The 21919-nt window shown below is 38.0% G+C and overlaps 1 protein-coding gene across 2 annotated transcripts in view; it reads left to right on the top strand.

Moving 5' to 3' along the window:
• The first annotated feature begins 538 nt into the window (after nucleotides 1–538).
• The window catches only part of ATP9B (ATPase phospholipid transporting 9B (putative)), a 151297-nt gene continuing 129916 nt past the window's right edge, over nucleotides 539–21919 (top strand). Inside the window, exons 1-2 of one of the 2 annotated variants that reach the window (XM_064422474.1) lie at nucleotides 539–693; nucleotides 15813–15986. In XM_064422474.1, the coding sequence (XP_064278544.1) occupies nucleotides 599–693; nucleotides 15813–15986 (269 nt within the window). In that variant the 5' untranslated portion in view covers nucleotides 539–598. The remainder of the gene's footprint in view (nucleotides 694–15812; nucleotides 15987–21919) is intronic. The other variant, XM_064422464.1, reaches the window with a different exon arrangement.

Raw genomic sequence — 21919 nt, 5'->3', positions numbered from 1 at the left:
CAAACCAGCTTTTGCTGGTGGTGACTAGTACATCAGCCCTGTGAGGTAATACAGACTGGTTCATTAACCCTGACACACAGAATGCCCTCATCCACAATACTTGTCTCTGTTTAATGGCAGGAAACCATCACTGGCAGGCATGTCACCTCAGAAGCTGAATAACTATGGAATCACAGAACGGCTCAGGCTGGAAGGGACCAGAGGGTCCAACCTCCCTGTCCAAGCAGGGTCCCCCTAGAGCCCAGCTCACGGCGCTGGAGTATCTCCATCAAGGGAGACTCCACAGCCTTTCTGAGCAACCGCACAGGAAAGAAGTTCTTCCTCATGTTCAGGTGGAACTTCCTGTGCATCAGCTCCTGCCCGTGGCCTCCTGTGCCGGAGCCGGGCAGCACGGAGCAGAGGTGCCAGCCGGCGGCCCGTTCCCGCACTGCGGCTCCCCGAGGGCTCCCCGAGGGCTCCCCGGGCCCGGAGCTCCGCGCCCCGCCCGCCCCCGTTTACCCCGCGCCCCCGCCCCTCCCCTCCCGACGTCACCGGCGTGGCCGTGACGTCAGGAGGGCCCGGGCGGCGCCCGGCTGGGCGGCGGGGGGGCGCCCCCAAGATGGCGGACCAGATCCCGCTGCGCCCGGTGCCGCGCAGCGCCCAGCGCAGGGCGGCCTATTACAGCAGCGCCGCCGCGGCGCAGCGGCACAGCAGGTACGGGCAGGGCCGGCAAGGCGGCCGCCGCCCCCCTCCTTCCCCTCTCCTTCCCCTGTCCCCAGCCGCGGGCCGGGCGGCGTGCGCCCCTTGCCCAGTCCCGCTGCCCCGCGGGGCTCCGGGACCGCCCGCCCGCTCCGCGGGGAGGGCGGGAAGGGGTGGCGGCCCCGCCGTGGATGGCGGAGGGCGTGTTGGCAGCCGTTGGCTCTCGCAGGCCTCCGGGGCGGTGGCCGCCTCTCCCGGGCCGCTGTTGCCGTGTCCCGGCGGCGGGGCTGGGGCTGGGACGGGCTGCGGCGGCGGCGGGAGGATGCGCAGGGCGCCCTCGGCCCGGCTGCTCCCGGCGCCAGCCCCGCGCCCGCGGGTGCGGCCTTCGCCCGCCCGGCCCCGCCGCCCGCAACTCCGCGCAACTCGCGTCCCTTGACAGGAGTTCGCTTAGGAGAGGGATGCTCGCGGCGGGGTCTTGTTTGGGCGTCCTGAGTAAATACATTGCGACCTAGTTGTTGGGTGCTAGCACGGACACCATTCCTAAGCGTGGGAATTAAAATAGTTTCAAATTTTCTCAAAGATACACGATTTGGCTTAAACAAATTGGAGAAGACGGTTTAAAGATCTGCCGTCAAATTGTTTCCAGTCAAAAATTGAACGTTGTTTTCCTTCACATTATTCTGAATGATTTCTACTTGTGCTGTTGTTGTGAGCATGGAAAAACTCTGCTCCATAATTTTGGTATTTCCATTGGATAGCACTCTTACAGTGGATTGTGTGATTGTACTTACTAGTTAAAGGTTTCTTGCCTCTTTTGGTTGTTGCAGAGCATTGTCTGTGGGTACGACTGGAGGGAGCAGTTGTAGGTTCTGAAGTAAATAGACTTGCTAAGAACAGAATAGTTGGTGCTCTTTTTCTGGTTCAAATACAGTGATAAATCTGTTTCATAATGAATAAAATGTGATAAATGTTTCATAATGAATTAAATGTATTTACTTCTTTGGATGGGATAACTAACAAAAAAGGTAGTTTAAAGCTGTGCAAAATAGGTTAAGCTTATGTTGTCTTGTCTTAATGTGTTGTCTTGATTCTTAAACTAGATAAAGGGTTTTTTTAAGAACATTCACAAGTTCGTAGGACAATCTGCCACAGTATTAGCCTTCCCCATCTCACTAATACTTGAATATCTGATAACTTGTAGGTTTGTCCTCTGTCTTGAGGTAGGGCAGTTTCTCATCATTAACCCTATTCCTTAGAGAACTGAATCAGAGAATGCTCTCACTGAAATTTGCTTCTCAGTAGGTGCTGTGCTTGGGAATAAAGAGGAGGCTTTGGTAGGCAAAAATTTAGTCCAGACTGTCAAAGGTATTGGGAGTTCTGTTGTAGGTTAATGAGAAGCATTCTGGTGATGCTGTAGATGGGATGGCTTGAGTCCATAAGTCAGATGGTTGCACAGGTTAATTGAAGGTGTGTGTGCACAGATGTCATTGTGGTTCTTTAGGTAAACTGTTTAATTGTGGCTTTATAAGCAGATTTGGCAATCTGTAGGAACTAGCAAGGAACTACCAACTCATTACAGATTTGCTTCTTGCCCTCTGTCTTTGATCAACATTGCCCTCCGAAGATTGTGGATTACATTCCTTCCAGTTTAGATGACATCTTTCAGAGTTATGGTCTTTCATAATCTGTGTATTTAACATATTGATCCTCCATAAAAGTGATTATCTATGTTTTAGTTACGTTTGTGCGGCTTCTTGTAGGTCTATAAAAGCTTTAAAAATTGACAGGCTCATTTATTGTTTCTTCATTTTTGATCACTTGATTAATAAATTGCTTATCTGAGCTCTGTGAGAATCAGAATACTTACACCAGCCTCTTCACTCACTTTATTGGTTTTATTTTTCTTAATGTGAGTTGAGTAGGTTGGTCATTCTCCTTCAAGAATACCTTACCTTGGGTTTGTGAGAGCACCTCAGGAAGGTGTCCTATGGACCTGCAATAAAAACATGGGAATGCTTGTGTGGAGTCTACCACAGCTGTCTTGTGTAGTGTCACAGGGGCAATACAGCTGAATTACAACTTGTAAGTCTTATGGCTCTAAGCTTGATTGAACTACAGCTTCTATGTCTTTATGAATGATTCATCCTGCTTTTCTAATCTTTATCTTCAGCACAGACTCTGAAGAAGCCTTGCATTCCTGTGGAAACGGCAGCAAAGGTCCTGATGTCAGATACTTATGAGAGTGTTGAAGTGAAGTCACTGAGGTCTTTGATATGCACAAACCTATCATGTGCATGTATGCTTGAGGATTTTGCCTAAAAGGGTGTAATGCATATCTCTGAAGATGTCTAGAAACAAACACCTATTAAATTGTACTGGAGTTGGTATGTCAGGTTTAATCCAGTGCTATTGTTTCTGGACCCTCAAGACTTTTTGACTTGCTGTGATTTAATTTTTCAGTGAAGAATTTACAGTCTCTTGGAAGTCTTATACACACATCCTTAACTTTAGTGTGGTGGTGTTTTTAACTCCAGTTAATTGTCCTGCTGCTGTGCAACATCAGTTAATACAACTCATCAGTTGCTAACCTTTATTGGCCTCGCAGCTAATTTGTAGGATGACTTCTTTTGCTTGGGCTAAGCAGTCTGTAGGAGTCTGCCAGTGTTGCTGTAACTCACTTTGCAGTGAGGACAAAGATTTTCATACTTAAGTGTTTGTCTGTAGTGCACGTTGTGCTTTTGAGATTTATTTAGACAGACTGATAGTGCGTATTTTAAAGATGGAATATGTTTTCCCACACACACCTAAAGAAACTTCAGTAATTGCGCAGTTCTGTATAAAATTGTAGCCAGCTAAGAATCATGAAATGTCCTGTCCAAATGTCCAAATAAACATGACCAGATTAATGTAATTTTATATATTCATACTGTATGTGTTAAGGCCTGTTAAAAGTATATTACAAATACATATTAAATATTACCTATGGTTCAATGAACACATGCATCCTGTTCTGCTTTTATTTCTGATGTTTAAGCATAACTTATTACTTTTGCAGTAGAAATTAAGTTTTTATATTTTCTCTCATCTTTCCCTACCTCAGATGGACAGAGAACTGTTCATGTGTTGCCGTTAACAATTAGGGAAATCTATCTTGGAGGAAAAAGCTGTTCACCTTAAAATGAATTTGAAAAGTCCTTGCTATTTAGTGTATTCAACTTGCATAGTTGTAAAAAGGCTTGGGAGAAAAAGCTGATTGGTTCAGCACTTGTTTCAACACCTTGTCCTTCAGCTTGAAGGTTGTTATCTACAGGAAAATAATTGCCGTTTTTTGTTTACATCGTGATGGAGAGAGAGGATCAGAGAACATTTAAGTTCACCTTAAATGTGCAGTGAGGCTTATTCTCATCTGTTTGACTTGTATTTGTCATCATCAACCACAGAGTAATCAACTGCTGACCACAGGAAGGAAGTTGACTGTGCTCTCATGTGAGGTTGGTGGCAGGAAAACAAGAAGCCTGGTGGAATTTTGAAGCTGATAAGGAACTAAACAGTAGTCAACTATCATTTATCCATAAACAGAATACCTGGTTTATTTAGGTGTTCTATGCTTGCTGCTGTCAGTGCATGATTGTATTTGGCCTAACAGGGCTGAGGTAAGAGGTGTTGGGACTCCTGCGCTGGTACCAGAAAATCACATCTTTCCAGCTCTCCCTTATGTGACATGAATTCACTTGCACTCCAGATATTCATGAAGGTGTAATGAAAGATACCCAGTCACTGGAAGGAAATACCTTGAGCGCTTGTTCATGGTGTGGGCCACAGCAGTGTATTTACTAATGGCACAACTGGATATATTAAGTTGTTGTTGTAGGGCAAGTTGTGGAACAGATCAACTGCTGTTGCTTGTCTCTGCAGTTTGCCACTGATGGAGCAACTCTATTTGGAGGCAACTGACTATACTGTTATTTTGGAATTCTTTCATGTCATTGGTGAATAGGAAAATTGCACAAGAAGGAAAAACGAACCCAGTAATAGGATAATGTGTCTTTTGTACAGGTAAATGTAGGGTACTTGTTGCTTAACAATTTGTGAACTGTTATACATACTTCACATACTTTAATATGAAGTATGTATAATAGAAAAAAATGAAATCTGTTCCAGACAAAAGGGAATGGAAGTCTGCAGAACTTGAAGTTCAGTGAAAATTCACATGGTTCCCTGATACTTACAAATCTCAAACCAGTTTTTGTAGTACGCAGAAAATAAGATTACTTAATGTAGTAATACTGTTCTAATGCTTTTGATTTGAATGAAAGCTGTTCCCAGCAATCTTGTAGTCCTTATGGTTATGATTTCTCAGAATGATTGGCTAGGTTCCACATTGAACCACCAAAAAAGAGATAAAAATGTCAATAGATAATAGTCAGGGCATGTACTGTAATTCTGTGGGATTTTTCATTTCTAACATAGTCTGATGTGAGCTTTGTTAAAATACCTTTATTTCCCTGCTGCCTTTCAGTTGTTTGTCAGAATTATGTCCTAATTCTAAACGACAATGTGATTTTCACAGTCTGGATGTTATTCTTTGTATTCCGGTGGTTTTTGATATTTCATGTGTAATAACTAAGAATAATGTCTCCAAATAACACAAAATATTATTTGGTAAGACCGTGTAACAATCAGAGCTTTTAGGACCTAACATGTCCTGTAGAATGCCGTTCACAGGAAGTTCATGACTTAAATTGCTTTAAGTGCAGGTCCGGAAAGCCTTTCAAAATGTCCATAATTGTTCAACCCCCCCAAATATTAATACGTGTTAGTGGAGTTACCCATTGAATGGGCTATATGCAGTGATATTTGGTATTTTGTACAGTTTTGCAAAATGCTCCTGGTTCTTGTGAATCTCCTTCCCTGGGTATTTCTGAATGTTTAGGAAAAAAGTTCTTAGAGTATCTGGGCAGAGTTATACAGGTTTCAATTTCATCTTCTCTCCAACACACCTGTTAATTGAATGGCTCTACATATTTCATCCTGAAAATGAGCTTGGAAATGATGGATGAAGCTCAATGACTGACAATATTGGCATTAATTTGAATTTTAGTATAGTTTCTGTGATAAAAAATTCCAAAGATGGAACTGAATTTACTTTTGAGCATCTGTGTTTTAAAACTGCTTTTGCAAAGTGACAGTAACTTCTTCCAACATCTGTTGTTTGACCAGAAGCAATAACTTGTTAAATCCAGGAACATAAACTATAAATATCTATGGTTTTGTTGGTTTTATTTTTGTAGAAATAGCATTGTTAATGCTATTCATTCTGCTACTCTGGACATGATCACAGAAACTCCTGAAGTTAAGCAGCTGTGGGAGTGTGTGGGAGTGGGTGCTGCTTATTAATTCTCCATATGTGTACTGGCACACCTGCACATTCTTGTGGACAAAACTCCTAATGTCATCCTGCTTCCTGTGGTGCTTCCTTTAAATCAGAGCTCCTGTCTTGTGTTGTTTTTCCTCTGTGACAAGCAAACAAGAATGGCAGCAAAATAGATGCACCATTACAGATGAGTCTTCTGTCTCTGTTGGACAGAAATCTTTGCTGGAGGTAGCTCAAACTGAAAGTGAGATGCATCAGTAGTTACTGTGATGCCAAAAGCTGCAAATGTTACAGGTTCTTTTGATACCTGCTAGAAACCTCATGAACTCTGAACAACTAAATATATTTTTCCTGGGAAGTGTTTCAGGCTACAGGTGCTGATACGTAGACGTTGTAGTGTATTGGTAATGAGAACATATTAAATTACACAGCTGTATGTTATGCTGATGTATTCAAATATATTTATTAATTACAACACACCTCTGTCTTTTGTTCCGGCATAAGGAGGAAAAGATCAAATGCAGTATGAAGAAATCTCTCTAGAATAGCTCTTAGGAGAGTTGTCTGTACTTTCATGCCATTCTTGGAAAGTGGATCAATCATGTATGTCCTTTGTCCTTTTCCAGAACTCTCACCTCTTCCTTTTTTATAGACTTCACCTGAAATTCAAAGTGTTTGTCTCTTTTTCATTAAAAAAAAATTCTACACTGATGTCACTATCTTGCAGGATGTACTGCGCTTTGTTTATTAGCCTTTCCTAGATCGTGGTTTTGGACAGAGATTCATCCCTGTTATTTGGAACTATGTCAGTGAATGACTTTTAGGCTTAGTCTTAGATCCCATCTCTGAATTCTGATTCTTCCAACAAGGTTGTTTGTGTGGCAGATTTTTACTTGGGATGCTGTATTTGTGTAGTAGTGGTTGAGTTTGGTCTGCTTTCAAGATCTCAAGTTATGGAGAAACTAGTCCTCTGGGTTTTAGAAAAAGGAGTAGTTCATGTATTCCCATTCCTGGACTTGTTTTTTGTTTTGTTTTGGTTTGTTTTTTATATTTCTTTGCTAAACACTTTGTTTATAGGTTAATACTGCTGGTTGGGACTGACGTCTGATTTAGGATAGATGCAGATTCTGAAACTTCTGCCTGGAACAAAGGTCCAAGGAGTTTGATGTATAGGTCTTGAAAAATAGTCTTGCCATATATGAATATTTTCAGGCCTTTTATGCAGTGCGTGTTGCCATTGTTAGGTTCTGGGGCTTTTACTTTTCAGTGCAAAATTTGATGATTTAATGATGCAGGTAACCATATAATATGTATATAAAGTTGTTCACATTAGCAATTGTAAAATAATTTTGCAAACAATTAAGACTTTCATTGGCACCATGCCTGAGAAGCAGTTTGTCGTATTTTATCTGCAGACACAAATTTAAATGACATGCGAATCTTAGGTGATTTAAGTAAAAAAGTGGTTTTTAATTACAGTTCTTTAACTTGACATTATGTAAACTGTGCATTTGGAAAAAGTTGTCTTTATGTTTTTCTGTTCACTAGTAATGGTCTTTCATACCAAGATGTGTTTACAGAAAGTCATAATTTTTAGCACCGTTATTCTTACAGTAACTATCCTGATTTGAAGTATTTTAATCATTGGGCAAAAAAAAAAGCTTGAGAACTTCAAATTACTATTGCAGGTGTTACTATTGTTTGCATAAGCACAAGTGACTGCATGTGTAAGCTATTATTTTTGCATGCCTTCCTGGTTTGTACCTATAGTATTTAAATACAGTGATTTGTATTGCTTGGGCAGGCATTTGGATTGTTAAGAAGAGTGAGAGAAAACAATTGATTGGGCTACAATGTCAATAACAATACCCAGTGACAGTGATAAAATGGCCCCGTTGTTCTGATCAATGACATACCCGACTAATTAAAAAAGGGTTCTGCTGAATGTAGATGATGTTTCCTGAGGTCCTACTGTGTACTTAGGTATTTCTGGTATCTATTTGTTAAATACAGGGGCTCACTCATCTTGTCATGGATTGAAAAAGATCTTGTGTTAAGGTATATAGCGCTTTGTAAGGTGAGCAAGGGGTAGTAAGGATGGGCGCCTTTTATCATGGAGTCTCCATTACATATCTTCTCAATTTGCTTCTTCTGTATGTTGTTCTAGTAAGAAAGTGTGATGTAGGAGAAAGTGAAGGCAAATAGCATTCAGAATATTTGATTTTTGTCTAGTGGCACCTGTAGTTTTAGTATCTTTTTTAAGCAATTTTTTAAAAGCTACTGGTGAAAGGGAGATGCTGTGGTAATATGCTTGTAAACCTTTACCTGAACAGATGTGAGGAGTTTCCCCTTAGTTGTGCAAGGCTGAAGATATCACCTTTTTTTTTGTTTGGGGTTTTTTGTTTGTTTAGTTTGGGTTTTTGTTTGCTTGGTTTTGTGGTGGGGTTTTTTGTTGTTGTTTCTTGGTTGGCTGGTTGTTGTTGTTTCATGTAGTAGTAGTAGTAGTTCAACAATGCTGCCTTGTGGTTTTCCACATTATCTCTCTGTATCATTTGGGGCAGGGAGGCAATGATTTATTTGGTCGTATTGCAGAGTTTGGTCTTACTCATCTCAGTGACACAGTAATAAACTTGCCTGTGTACAGTAAAAGTACTTTTTCCTTTTATTTTGTTGTTCAGTCAATAAACATGCACTACGGCAAGAATATTGTACTAAGTTTTTAAAAGATCCTGGATGTAAATGTTCTGCTCTACAAATATCCAGCATCCTTAAAAGCTGTTAGTATTAAATGTGGTTAATCCATAAAAGTTTGTAATAGTATTTTGTGTGAGTGTCTGATTTTTTTTATTTTTTTTTTAGGTCAGGACCTGTGTTCAGAGACTTCCCAAGTAACACTGATTAGAGTGTTATACATGCATTAGAGGCACAGCTGAAGCTGAATAGGAACATAGGTCCTATTCAATCAATTTTAAAAACTTCAGAAATACCTTTTCTATGTTTTTTTGGGAAGAGGTCAAAGAAAATTCTTTAAATTTCATGCATTTAGCTGTAGAAGATTTTTCCATTTTCAACTTCTGTTGTAATCTAGGAACAGCGTGATTGCTTTGTATTTAACAGAATTAACTGCTGTGCAAAGCACGGAGGTGTTTGAAATCAGAGGAAAAATATAATTTTTAATTCTTAGTAATGCAGGGTAATATTTGATGAAAATAATTATTTGTAACTTGATTTTTCTTGAGTAACTTTCTAGTAAAGCAATTTGTTTTATGGGTAAACTGGTTATTTGTTTAAAAAGAAGGTTTACATGAAACTACATTGTTTAGTTATAAATGTGGTTATGAATGAATGTACCTTGCTAAATAAAATCTATGCAACTGCAGTTTCCTGGAAATTTTTTCTTCATTAGAGGACATGATCTGGACAGTTTTGTCAGTGATACAGGTAGTTGTTGATTTGGTGGTTCATCCTTTAAGAAACAATTTTTGCTCTTCATATGGACATGCCTGTCACTTTCTTCATTTTTTCTACTGATGCTTCTCTACAATTTGGCAGATTGCTCCTTTATCTTCAGACTGGGAAAGTGTTCACATAGATTGGAGGTAGAGCAGGATAGGGTATGAGTGAGACAGATTGTGCAGCTTACTGGGTCCTCTGCCCATGATGGGAAGCAGAGGGAGTCCTGTGGCTGCCACAGCCATGCAGCCAAATCACCACCTCTCAGCAGGATGGGGCATGGTCACAGCATTGGTTGGCAGTAGCTCAGCAAGACTTTCTCAGCTTTTTTACTCAAGACTTTCTGCTGCAGCCTCTCTTCCATGCTACTCTGCATCTCACAGCCATCTCCCAGGCCCAATTAATGCATAGGCTCAACCATGCATTCCTTTTTCCTCCCTCACTAGGTTTGAGAAATACTGCTTTGTTTTCCTTCTTGTGAATGATCATCTATAGCAAAACTGATAGGTGATGAGGAACAAATGTTTATGCAGGATCTGACACAGTGCTTACATTTCTACCTGTGTCTTTTGATGAAGCAGATAAAACATAAATATTGCTTTTACATTTGTTCAGTGAGTAAAATCAGAAAAGCACGCAGTCACAATTGCTCTGTGTCTTGCACCTTCCTGCTGCACCCTTGGATATTGCTCCTTTGGAATAATGGAAAGCTGTCAGAAACATAGAAATTATTATGGACCTGAGTAGGTAGCCAAGTTAGATTTAAATAACTTATTATGGCTTCCATTAGCTGTTATGGTGCCTATGAAACTCTGCATCTGCATCTATTCTGGCAAACAGCTGTCAAAGTGGAATGTCATAGGTACATGTGACTTGAGGCATCATTTTCACAGCAGATATTTATATAAAAATTTCACTTAAAATTATTTATTGTACGTGACTTTCTTTCAGTTAAATCTGTTCAATGAGATTCCTAATAGTAGTCAGATTTTGTGGAAAGTTTTTTAATGTTAATTTAGTATTAATGTTCCTTTTTTCTTAGGAAACCATATTTTGTCAAGATAGTTTTCTTCATACCTGATTTAGTAGCAGTCATGCTGAGAGTTTTGATGTCTCCACTCTGGCTTCGTTATTCATGTTGTTTTCAGTGCTTCCCTGTTTTAATAGAAGTTTCTAGGATTATACTTAATTGATTTGTCACTCAAGGAAAATCAGCACTTCAAGCAATTAAGTGCACCAAAATACTAGGTAACAAAGACGCAAAGATTTTGTTCTCATCCTAGTTATGAAAAATCCATTATTCATTATCTTACTGTTTTTAAATACTGAAGTACAATTTTCCAACACAATAGCAAAATTGCTTTTGAAACAGAATAAATTGCTTGCCAGTTCACAGGCTGTATTTTGAAGTCAGGCTTACCAAACACGATGCTGCTTATGTTCATTATCTTCACTACTTGGTGAAGCTCTATATTTGAAAGTGCAAACGTAGATACCAATTGTGGGGAAAAACCCTTGTCTTTAATATAATGATAAACAAATCTTAAAGAAATTATGATTAGAAGATCAATGTATTCTGCAAATATTACCACATTTACAAAATAGATTTTAACATTAACCATATCTGTGAATGTTTCTCTATCAAATCTCTCCCATGATACTCTTGCATTAGTGTGTTTCTTCATGAAAGATTTTACCCTGTTTACTCTGTTACTGTTGTTTATAAGAGATACTATTTTTCAAATCAGATACTTGTTAACTTTGTAGGGAAGTAAAAGGGATGTGTTACTTTGTGATATCTTGTACCCTCAATTACAGCTGTCAGACTGTGATCTCACTGGGTGGTGTTAAAAATACATCATTAATTAGCTGTCCAAGAGCAAAACACAATGCAACATGAAGCTCTCTATTAAAACTGTGATAATGTGATTTACAAATTTAATTAGAAAAAATTATAAAAGCATTGGACAAGTGTATGTTTGAACACAGACCTGTCTTCTTGGAAGTCTAAGAATAAAGTAATATCTTGAGTTTTTACTATGCAGTGGTTTTATTATCTAGTGTTGATCTAGTCTGAGAGAAATCAATGTAATTTGGTATAATATGGATGTTAACCTGTGTTTTGTGAAGAGAAATTTTTGTAAAATGTTTTTTCATAATGTCCATTATTGATAATAGTAAGAGAAAATGTATTTCTAGATTGTCATATTAAACTAAACATCAGATACAGATTTTTGCAAACCTCATTGTGAAGACCAAGTTTTCTCATGTTTGTTTTAAATTATTTTTTTTTAAGTACACACTCTTAGCAATAATTTGGAAAGCATTTTCCATGCCATATTCTCACATAACTTTCTGGAAACTCCTAACTTTTAATATTAGCACAGTTTATTTTAGTTTGAAACGTTGGTTGTGTTTTCTGCAGTGTGGCAGTGCTTTTGCACCATTTGAAACATTGATGAAGATTTCTCGTCACAAGGCCTAATGTACTAAAGGTTCCAATACTCAGTTGACTTGTAGTGGGGTATGGGAGATATTTATTTATTATTACTCCAAGTTATGCAATATTGTCTAATCTAGTCTGAACACATCCCTTAATGGTGTTCCATGCCAAGTGATTCCAAGGCAGTGCAGAGATCAGGGCACCACCTGCTGAAGAAAGGAGGAAGTGTCTAGCTCAAGACTTGTTAAACAGTAGAGGGTTTAGGACTTTTTGTTCCCCTTCCCTGTTAGGGTTTACTTCTTAACTGTGTTGATACCAATGTATTATATAGCCAGTGTAAAGTATGTGGTGTACCTTTCAAATAGAAATCTAATATTCAGTCTCTTGCTTCCTTCCCTCCCTTTCCTGGCATCCAAAAAAGTTAGTAACTGTTTTAATATATATCCTTGTATACATAGAAGATCTAGGGGGAACAGAAATAGTTTTGGGTTTTTGTATTAAATATATAGTGAGTTGAAAAAATGCAAGCCTATTCATGCTTACCCCTTGTGTTTGTAATATTGCTTTAAAAAAAACCAAACCAACAAAACAAAACTGTATTTGATAGAATACTGTTCAGTGTGCTGTTCTGTCAGCAGAACTCCGTCCTGCTCAAACAAGACCATCTACAGCTTCTTGCTCAGGATCATGTCCAGACTGGTTTTAAATGTCTCAAAGGATGGAGATGCCACAATCTCCCTGGACAGCTGGAAGATGAACAATGGATGAACAATGCCTATGTTCAATCGTCCTCAAGTTAAAAGTGTTTCCTGATGTTGAGATAGCACCTTCTGTGTTTCAGTTTGAGCCCATTTCCTCTAGTCCTGTGACTGGGCACCACTGAAGACAGCCTGGCTCATTCATCTTTGCAACCTCTCTTCAGGTTCATAGACATTAATAAGATCCTGCTTGTGCCTTGTCTTTGCCAGGCTGAGCACTCCCATCTCTCTCCTTTCCTTGTAGGAGAGATGCTTCAGTCCCTTCATCATTATCATCATCATGGCCCTTCATTGGACTCTATTGAGCATAGCCATGCCTCTCTTGCACTGGGCACACTGCTCCAGGTGTGGCCACCCCAGTGGTGAGGTGAGGGGAAGAATCTCTTCCCTTGATGAGACTGAAAGCTAAGGGCAGGATCCCTGGGTCCTCCTTCTTACCCTTCTTGAAAAGGAGTAGTGGCATTTGCTTTCCTCCAATCCTGAGCCACTTCCCCCAGTTGCCATGATTGATCCAATATTATTGGAAATGACCTTGCAATGACACCTGACAGGTTCCTCAGCACTTGTGGGTGCATCCCGTCAGGGCCCAAAGGCTTTTTTTTATATTTTTGCATGCAAATATATATAATAGAATATTATATAATTATATTGTTAATACATAATACATATTTCATTGCATATTATATATATTGCATTTTTATGTAATATTACACTATATAAAAGATATATATAGATATTTGTATTTGGTTTGCTTAAGTGTTTCTTCACTCCTCTTCATTGCTTTAGGCTTTTTTCCTGTTCTCTGAGACCTGAGACTCCTGAATGTCAGTCTTGCTAATCAAGACTGAAGCAAAGGCATCCAGTACCTCAGCCTTTTCCATCTCCTGTGTAACTATATCCCCTGTGTTATTCAATGAGTCCCCATTTTCCCTAGTCTTCCTTATCTCACCTATGTACTTAAAACTTCTTGTCTTTGCAAATCCAGACATCCCTGTCTGGATTCAATTACATTTGGCTATAGCTGTCTTAGCTTTGTCCTTGGAAGCTTGGACAATGTTTTTGTATTTCCCCAGGTTACCTGTCTATTTCTACCCTCTCTGCACTTCTGTTTTGTGCTTGGACTTGAACAGCTCCTAGTTTGTCAAGTCAGAGTCATCTCATTGGATGGCAATCTCTTGAACTTGGAGTAGGTGATCCTTTAGTGCTGGCCAGCTTTTTGGGTGTCTCTTCTCTCTCCAACACCTTATTCCATGGGACTCTTTCAAGCACTTGAAAAGACTGAATCCATTCTGCATTCCTTCTCCCCTGCCCTCAGGGTCTTGAACTACACTGTCTTACGGTCACTGCAGTCAAGGCTGTGTTGACCTTCCCATCCCCAGTGATGGTGAGCATGAGGTTCAGCAGAGCATCTTGTCTCATGGGCCTCCTCCAGAGCAATTAGAGGAGGAAGTTGTTGTTGAAGTGCTGCAAAACCCTCTAGGATTGCCTATGTCCTTTTGTGTTGTTCCTCCTGCAGCTACCAGGGTGGTAGAGGTTCACCATGAAGACCAGGGCTTGGGAATATGAAGCTGCTCTTCTGTGTCTGTAGAGGCCCTCACTCACATGCATTTCCTGTTCAGGTGGTTTCGCAGACACCTATTAAAATGTTGTCTTAACCTTTTCTCTCTTTGTTCTTAATCCAGAAACTCTCAGTTGCCTCCTCATCCATCCCTAGGCAGAGCACCATGCAGTCCAGCTGCTCACTTACATAAAGGGAATGAATTTCTAATTTTCTTAATTACTATTTTTAAATGGTTTGGGGAGAAAATGAGACAGTCCCGGGATTCACCTTGTAAGAGATGACTTTAAATGCAGCTTCATAAAAATTAAACTTACTTATTAGAGAAGTGCATCTTCTTTCAATCATCTTCCCTAAGGTATAAAAGTATGAAATGAGTAAGTCAGTAAATTTACATGCACTAAGAGGAATTTTCTTACTGAATATGCCAGTGTTTTGTCTTAGCTTAAAAAGCATTCCACATGTGTAAAATTAGAGTTTTAGGATAATAGTTTCTCGGAAGGAAAGGACCATTGTTAGTCTAATGTTATTTCCATGGGTCTGATGCCTTAAGTTTTAGCTGTCATATTTTCCAGATTGTGTGCTGCATTATTATATAACTCTTAACTTCATATAAAGTGTTAGCAAGTTCTCTTCACAGTTTAGTTAGACAAAACAATTCTTTTCCAGCCTGAGAACCAAAGACACCGTGGCAGCTTCAGGCCCAAACAGTGCAAACAAGAGCGAATTGAGTAGAGCATGGGAGGATGGGACTTCATAAGCTGAAGCTGTAACTGGGCAATTAACCCCCAATATGTAAATGGACCAAAACTTATAAAAGTGTGAAAACTTGTGACCTGTCATCAATGTTGGGTGTAGCCTTTGCTAGGCTCTTGTACTGCTTGGGATGTATCCTTTGAAGGCCTTTTTAATAAATACCTATTTTATTCCTTTAACACTGTCTAGCCTCTGTTCTAGGTGGCCTCTCAAGGTATCGGGTCCCACAGGCAAATCTTCTTGACTCACTGAATGTTTTTGTGTAGAATTTTAAGAGTAACTATAATGTTTTCATAATTAAAACCAAGATACTGATGAATGGTGTAGAAATTGAGGCTCAAAGGCCTGCACACACAAGAAAATACATCAGGAAAGCAGATTGAAAAAGCACAGTGGAACTACAAAGTCTGTACTTCCATGAAAACTCAGTCACTTGTGTCTGCTATTAGCTTTACAAAGTAGCTTCTACCTAACAAAATCTTACAAAGCATTGTTTGAAAAGTAGGAAGTCGCAACTTTGTATGCACAGATTATATAAAACCTAAGAATTTTCCTAGAATTATTTATAGTATGATTGACAATGATTGCAAGCTTTCTGCTGTATTATACAATTTTAACTAAAATCAGAATATCTTGTTAATGTGTTGACAAAAATGCATGAGATGCCTAGATGAAAATACCTCCCTAATGAAATTCCATATGGCAAAAATTAACTTGTTAGTTTAGGAGATTCCCAGTAATAAAAAGTGATGTACTGGCTATTTATGTAATGCTTTTATCTCATTTTACCAGGTACCAAGCGGAAGATGAGTCCTCTCATTTGGATGAAATGCCACTAATGATGTCAGAAGAAGGCTTTGAAAATGATGAGAGTGATTACCATACTTTACCAAGAGCCAGAATTTCTCAGAGAAGAAGAGGCTTAGAATGGTTTATCTGTGGCGGCTGGAAGTTCCTTTGCACTAGGTTTGTCACACACTAGTACTCCTAATTAAGTTTAAAAAAAATTAAATAAATAGTAACTTTGTGTGATGTGTGCAGAGTACAGAACACAGAATAATTTGCTTGTCATTAATATTTTATTAATTTTATTTATTTGCCTGCATTTTCCTTACTAGGACACTGCCAGCTGTTAAAAGCAGTTCTGAAGAGCTGATGCTGTTGTGCTTCTCCTGTCTGCCTTGCTGACTTGCAAGAGGCATCATGAGCTAAACTTAATCTGAAGTCCATCATTTAGCATGTAATCCTGGTTCTCACTTCACTCAAAACTACTTTAGGGTAGAGGGGTTAAATTTTTTACTTTTGCAGATATTATTGTTAAGTTTGCAATATATATAAATTTATTGATGTTGCTGTAAGGAAAAAGCAAATTCATCAACTAATGATTAGTCGACCCTTCAACTTTAATGGTTAAAATAGAAATTGAACTGGTGGTCTTGGAGTGAATTACAACTGGAATTAGCTCTTGTGATTTGGTTCTTACTTAAAAACTTTCTGTGCCAAACTCTGCTCTATGCAAATACTTTGGAATAGTAATTTTCTAATGAATTTTTAGCAAAACTTCTAAGTAGTGAAACTGCTGTTAGGATTATTAAGGATCTTCCTTGTTATGTAGTTTGGAGCAATAAAATCTGACAATCAGTAAGGTGAAGTTTTTTGAGTGAAGCATTTTGAGTGCATTTAAATGGCAAATGCTTTCTTTGGCACATATTTTTAGAACAGATTTAGACAGAAGTCTTCACAGCTGGTTTTCATGCCACATTAAGAGGCCTGTTGTTTTACTTAAGCAAACCTGTGTTTGTACACGTTCAGTTTTTTGAAATAATTGTTAGAAAGCTTTAAAAAAATGATCTGTGTTGATTTCTGTTTCATATAATGATTTAACAAAACCTCATGGTTTATTAATTTTATTATAGAGGTTAAGTGTATGGAAGCTGGAAGGAAGGTAGAAAAGTATACAGAAGTAGTGTTTGTATATGTAAATGGGTTTTAGAAGGAGTGTTAAAGCTGTTAAAAACATTTATAAGTATTTAAAGAAGTTGTTAATATTTTGGACATGTCTTAAAATTTAGATACATTTCAAACAATATACTTCTATGTGAGTTCAGTTCGATAAGAATTAGTGATTATTAGTTACTGTGGTTATATTGCTGTAAGTTTGATGAAGACAGGGAGATCAGTAAAGACTGCACCCTGACATGGAATTTACAGTGTTTGGATAGAGATAGGCAATTACAAGTTGAGTTTGTGTTAGAATTAATTAAAAATTGTAAGAGAATGTCACAAGAAATGGTCATTAGTGCTGAAGATTACAAAATTTCATGTTCCCACTTGCTTTTTAAAATTGAGAGATACGTCTCAGCTTTCAAGCCTAGAAACTTTCAAACCTGTTTTTTAAATTACATGAGTCATATTTATGATGGATATTTGAGAAGGAAAAGAGAAGGGAAATTGCACTATGGATTCTTTCTTACTTTTTTTTTTTTTCTTTTTTTTTTACTTTTTTTTTTGCTATGCTCTATACATACTTTACTGCTGATATAGGTGTGTGAAAACAGAAGTCCTCGCTAAGAAAGAGGCTTTAGGGGAGTATTGTGTGTGTATTGACTTCTGCTTTGCTGATTTCCTCAACTGAATTTGGACACAGTAAAGAGTCCATTTGGTCTTGCACTTACACCTGCAGGCATTTTAATAATTTTAGTGTTCTCTAAAATAGAACATCATAGCAGATAATTTTCCTTTTTTTAATGGAAAAAGTAATAAAAAAATGAGCATGAGATTCTAGCAGAAGCTTGAAGTTAGATATGAGGAGACAGAGAATACTCCCATAGGAAAGCTGCAGATGCCTGCTTAGATGAAGTAGGGAAAAAGATGTGGAAGGGAGGTGAATCCTATGGTATCTTATCTACTGGTCCAGTTAGGCTGCATAGAAACCTCCTCTTGGGTGAGAATTTCTGAGAGTGTAAATACCTGTCATTGTAGTAGAAAGATTTCATCTGGGCTGAGAGCATTATTGAGGCTTTGTATTTGATAAAAATCAGGGATGTGCAGTCGGTGTAAGTTACTCTTTTTGATGGTTTCTCATTATAATAGCACTTTACAAATTTTTTCTGGGGCCCATAAAATAGTTGAGTTTTTGAAATGCCAATTTGCAGTTGATAAAGTTACCTAGGATCATACAAAAAATCATGCAGGAAACTTGGATGCTACTGTATTGTTAGACCCACAGTATTTACTTTCACTGTGTAGTAGTAGTGTTTTTATGTGGTGTGAAGTATTGGTTTGGGATACAATTGTGTGTTGATGCCTTCACACTTGAAATGGAGAGGAGCATGTTAGAAAACAATTTTTGTGTGTGTTAGTGTATGGAAGTTAAAGGAACAGCTGAAACTTTTTTCCAGAAGACAAGCAGGCTTCTTTTAAATGTAATGTAAGATTAAAGAAGTCTGAGACTTAAACAGAACTTAAAGTTTCAGTTAAACAGAACCTAAAGTTTCACCCTATTTTTATGGAAATCAGTACCTCATACCTGCATCTGGGTGAGGCTGAAATCTCTGCTTCAACATTTAGAATGTCTTTTTGTGCTTTAAATGAAATTGTAAATTTTTCAAAGCTGTGACAGAAAGATGAACACAAAAAGACTAGGCATTATTCTGAAGCCAAGCTCAGGGGGCCTTTGATTTCTTTTGGATTCTCAGCGAAAGTTTTGTGTTTGTGTTCCAAATCACTTTACATGTTGCAAACAAACAAAAACCCCCATACCCAGTAGGAGTTTTGGTCTGTCTTGCATTGTTAGGATTAATCTCATTTTTGTGAGAGGAAGTTTTCCATCTCTTACTTTGCAGCTTTAGAATTTTATATTCTATAGATTTTTGTTGCTACATCACAAACTCTTACTCTTAAGTCTAAAAAGTTTTACCTGCTTTTCAGGAGCAAATATGGAAGGTTTGACAAAGTTCTGTGTACTTGAAAAATGATTTTGTAAAAATCTTTTATTCAGCTTTTAACTTCAGTTTAGACAATACACTTGTTGATCACATCTGAATGGTGTGAACTTTCTATGCAAGTTTTTCCATTTGCAAGAAAAGCATCATAATTAAATCAAATGTTTTCTTTGATTTTGAACAAACTGAAGACTTAATTCAACCAATATAACTTTTAACTTCAGAAACTGCTTATTTCTTGCTTTCATAGCACAGTTAAAAGAAAACTTTGTGATATAGCAGCTGTTTTGTGGTTGTAATCATTTCCTCTTTAACTTACAAATTCTCTTCAAGCTTGTGAAATTATAATGCACATAGATCAATACTCTGGAGTTCTTTGGGCTGGATTGATTTCTTTCTCATGAGATTTACATTCCACTTGTTATCAAAAAACACTTTGTCCCTATGAAAATGGTGCCATTGAATGGCATTTCCATATGAAGTGAAGGGGATATCAAATGCTCGGATTAATTTGGGCTCTAAGATGGCCTGTACGCTTTCAATTAATCTGCAACGCATTTGTTATGCAGAAGCATGGGAAAATGCTGATCTTTTGAGAATGACATGACCACTGTGTTGCTTTTGGCCTGATTACTGAAGCTACCTGTTGAGTACAATAATTACAGTATGTTTTCTTTGCAGAACTAGTTTCTGCTACTTAAAACCTAATAAGGAAAAGCTGACCCTTGCAGACAATATAGAGCTTTTATGTTATCTTTCTATTCTGATGAAAATGCTGTTTTGTGAAAGATACTGGCAGTTAAGCTTGTAAGATAAAAGTAATGAAAAGAGAAAATAAAAAAAAAGCCTTTATTATTAGAGCTGCGGAGTCAGTTGAGACTTTTACTTTAGCTTTTGACTTGTAGAGATACGCTCTATTTATGAAAAAGTTAAGGGTGCTTATTTAACAATTACTCCAGGTTTTCGTTTGTTGGTGGGGAGTTTTTTTGGTTGGTGGATTGTTGTTGCTGTTTTTAGTTTAAATATGGTATTGGTTGCTAATATGAAGACAGTGCTTATTGTTCCTCCACATTAAAATAATACATTAGAAAGTAGGTTAGTAAAATGCTATTTAATAGATATGCCTTGAAGTTGTTTTATAAATTTGGTTATTTTTTATACATACAGTCTGTTATATTGATACAGACAACACAGCTTGCAACCAGTTTCAGGAAAAGACTTTCTGTACATGTGTTGAATTTTCTACACAAGGACATTTGAAATACAAACTTAAATCGGTAAACAAGGATGTACTTTATATTTTTTTTACTGCTGAATCCCTAGCATTATATGTGGTTTTACATAAGAGTTCAAAAAATCTGAAGTGTGTCTCAATCATGCTGCGTGTTACATTATGTTTCTAGGTGTTTTGAAGCTTGGAGAATGCTACTCTCATTTATTATACAAATTTACTGGGTACAGAAAGCCCGTGAAAGGGTCTATACCCTCGCTCAAAAATATGGTCTGTATTGGGGAATGTTAATTCAAGAACAGATTATCAATGTGTTGGATGGTGACAATCTGAGTTAAAAAAAAAATTGGGTAGACTTCATAGGTGTTAAATTTTTTAATTAATGTAAATTGATTAGGATTTCTGAGGCCGGCATGTCCACCTTGTATTCTTTCTGTGATAAAGCAGTAATTGCTCCTGAAACTGTAAATACAAGAATTTAACTGATTTCTAATGTTATGGTAGTAAAGCTCATCTGAACCATGACAATATTGATTGGGCATAACCTGTAATATTTTCATAATCTGTGATTTCTCACGTCTGAGAACTTGATTGTTAGCTCTGTGCCAGTCAAACCTTTTATCAAAGGTATTGTAGTTGTTTCCCAGTCAGACATGACTCTTGTGTTTGTACTTTTTGGCATTTGCTAATCTAATGGTCTTGATGGTGTTTGTTGATCTGTATCAAAATAAGTAGTTTCAAGGAGGGGAGACTGTGGCAGAGAAGGCAGTGTACTTATGTTGCTTTAGGTGAATGCTTCATTTTAGCAGTAGGGAAGTCCTTAATGTCTGAGGAAAGGATTCTACAAAAGAGACTATGCCTAATCAAATATTCCATCTGTTTTCAGTTCAAATTAAAAACTGATTGAACAATGCTGGATTTCAAAGATTGTCGGGGAATTTCTGTCTATGGGACTGTAGGAAGATCTGCCATGCTAGCTCACTTTCTCCAGGAAAAAAAGTTATTTTTCTTGGAACTTTTTTCCTACAGGTCTGTTCTTACACTTCTCCTGTATAACTAAGCTGTCTCTTCTGTCTCCACATGCCTGCCCTGGAAACTAGCAAGTTTAAAGCTTTAATGCCATGAGCAGTTTTATCAAGTTGGCACTGAGTGGAATCATTCTTCTGCTGCAAACATATCACCTGCATTGTTTCAACTATTTTTACAGTTTTTTTAGATTTTTAAAGGTTGGCGATGGATATAACTGAAAATAATCCCCTTTTATTCTGCATTAGTTTACAGCTGGATTGATTTGCAGGCCTAGTTTTCCCATGCAGTTGCATAAGTATTTGCGCCAGCACAAGGGAAGGAACAAGAATCCACACCTTTGTTATGGGGGGAGGGAGGTACTGGACATTTTGGCAGCAGCAGGATCTGTTCACAGTCATTAAACTGATTGTGGAATCATGAAAAGGAAAGACTGATGTTTATTTTGCTTAAAGACAAGTGTAATAATGTTTCTCATTTGTATGTTACTAAATTACAGGGCTGAATTTTGAAAGCTGAATTAACGCTTACAGTTTTTGTGATAGAGTAATTCTTTGTCACTATTTTAAAGTGACTGGGAGAAGCTGATGACAGGACATTTCATTTTTGTAGCAAAAATAAAATGCATGTTTATGTCCATCCCATAGTGACACTTTCAGGGAGAAAATCTTAAGAATCCAGGAGAAAATCTTAAGAAT

Source organism: Passer domesticus, chromosome 1 (assembly GCF_036417665.1).
Source record: "Passer domesticus isolate bPasDom1 chromosome 1, bPasDom1.hap1, whole genome shotgun sequence".
NCBI classification, from domain to species: Eukaryota; Metazoa; Chordata; class Aves; order Passeriformes; family Passeridae; genus Passer; species Passer domesticus.
This window is presented reverse-complemented; position numbering and strand designations above follow the sequence as displayed.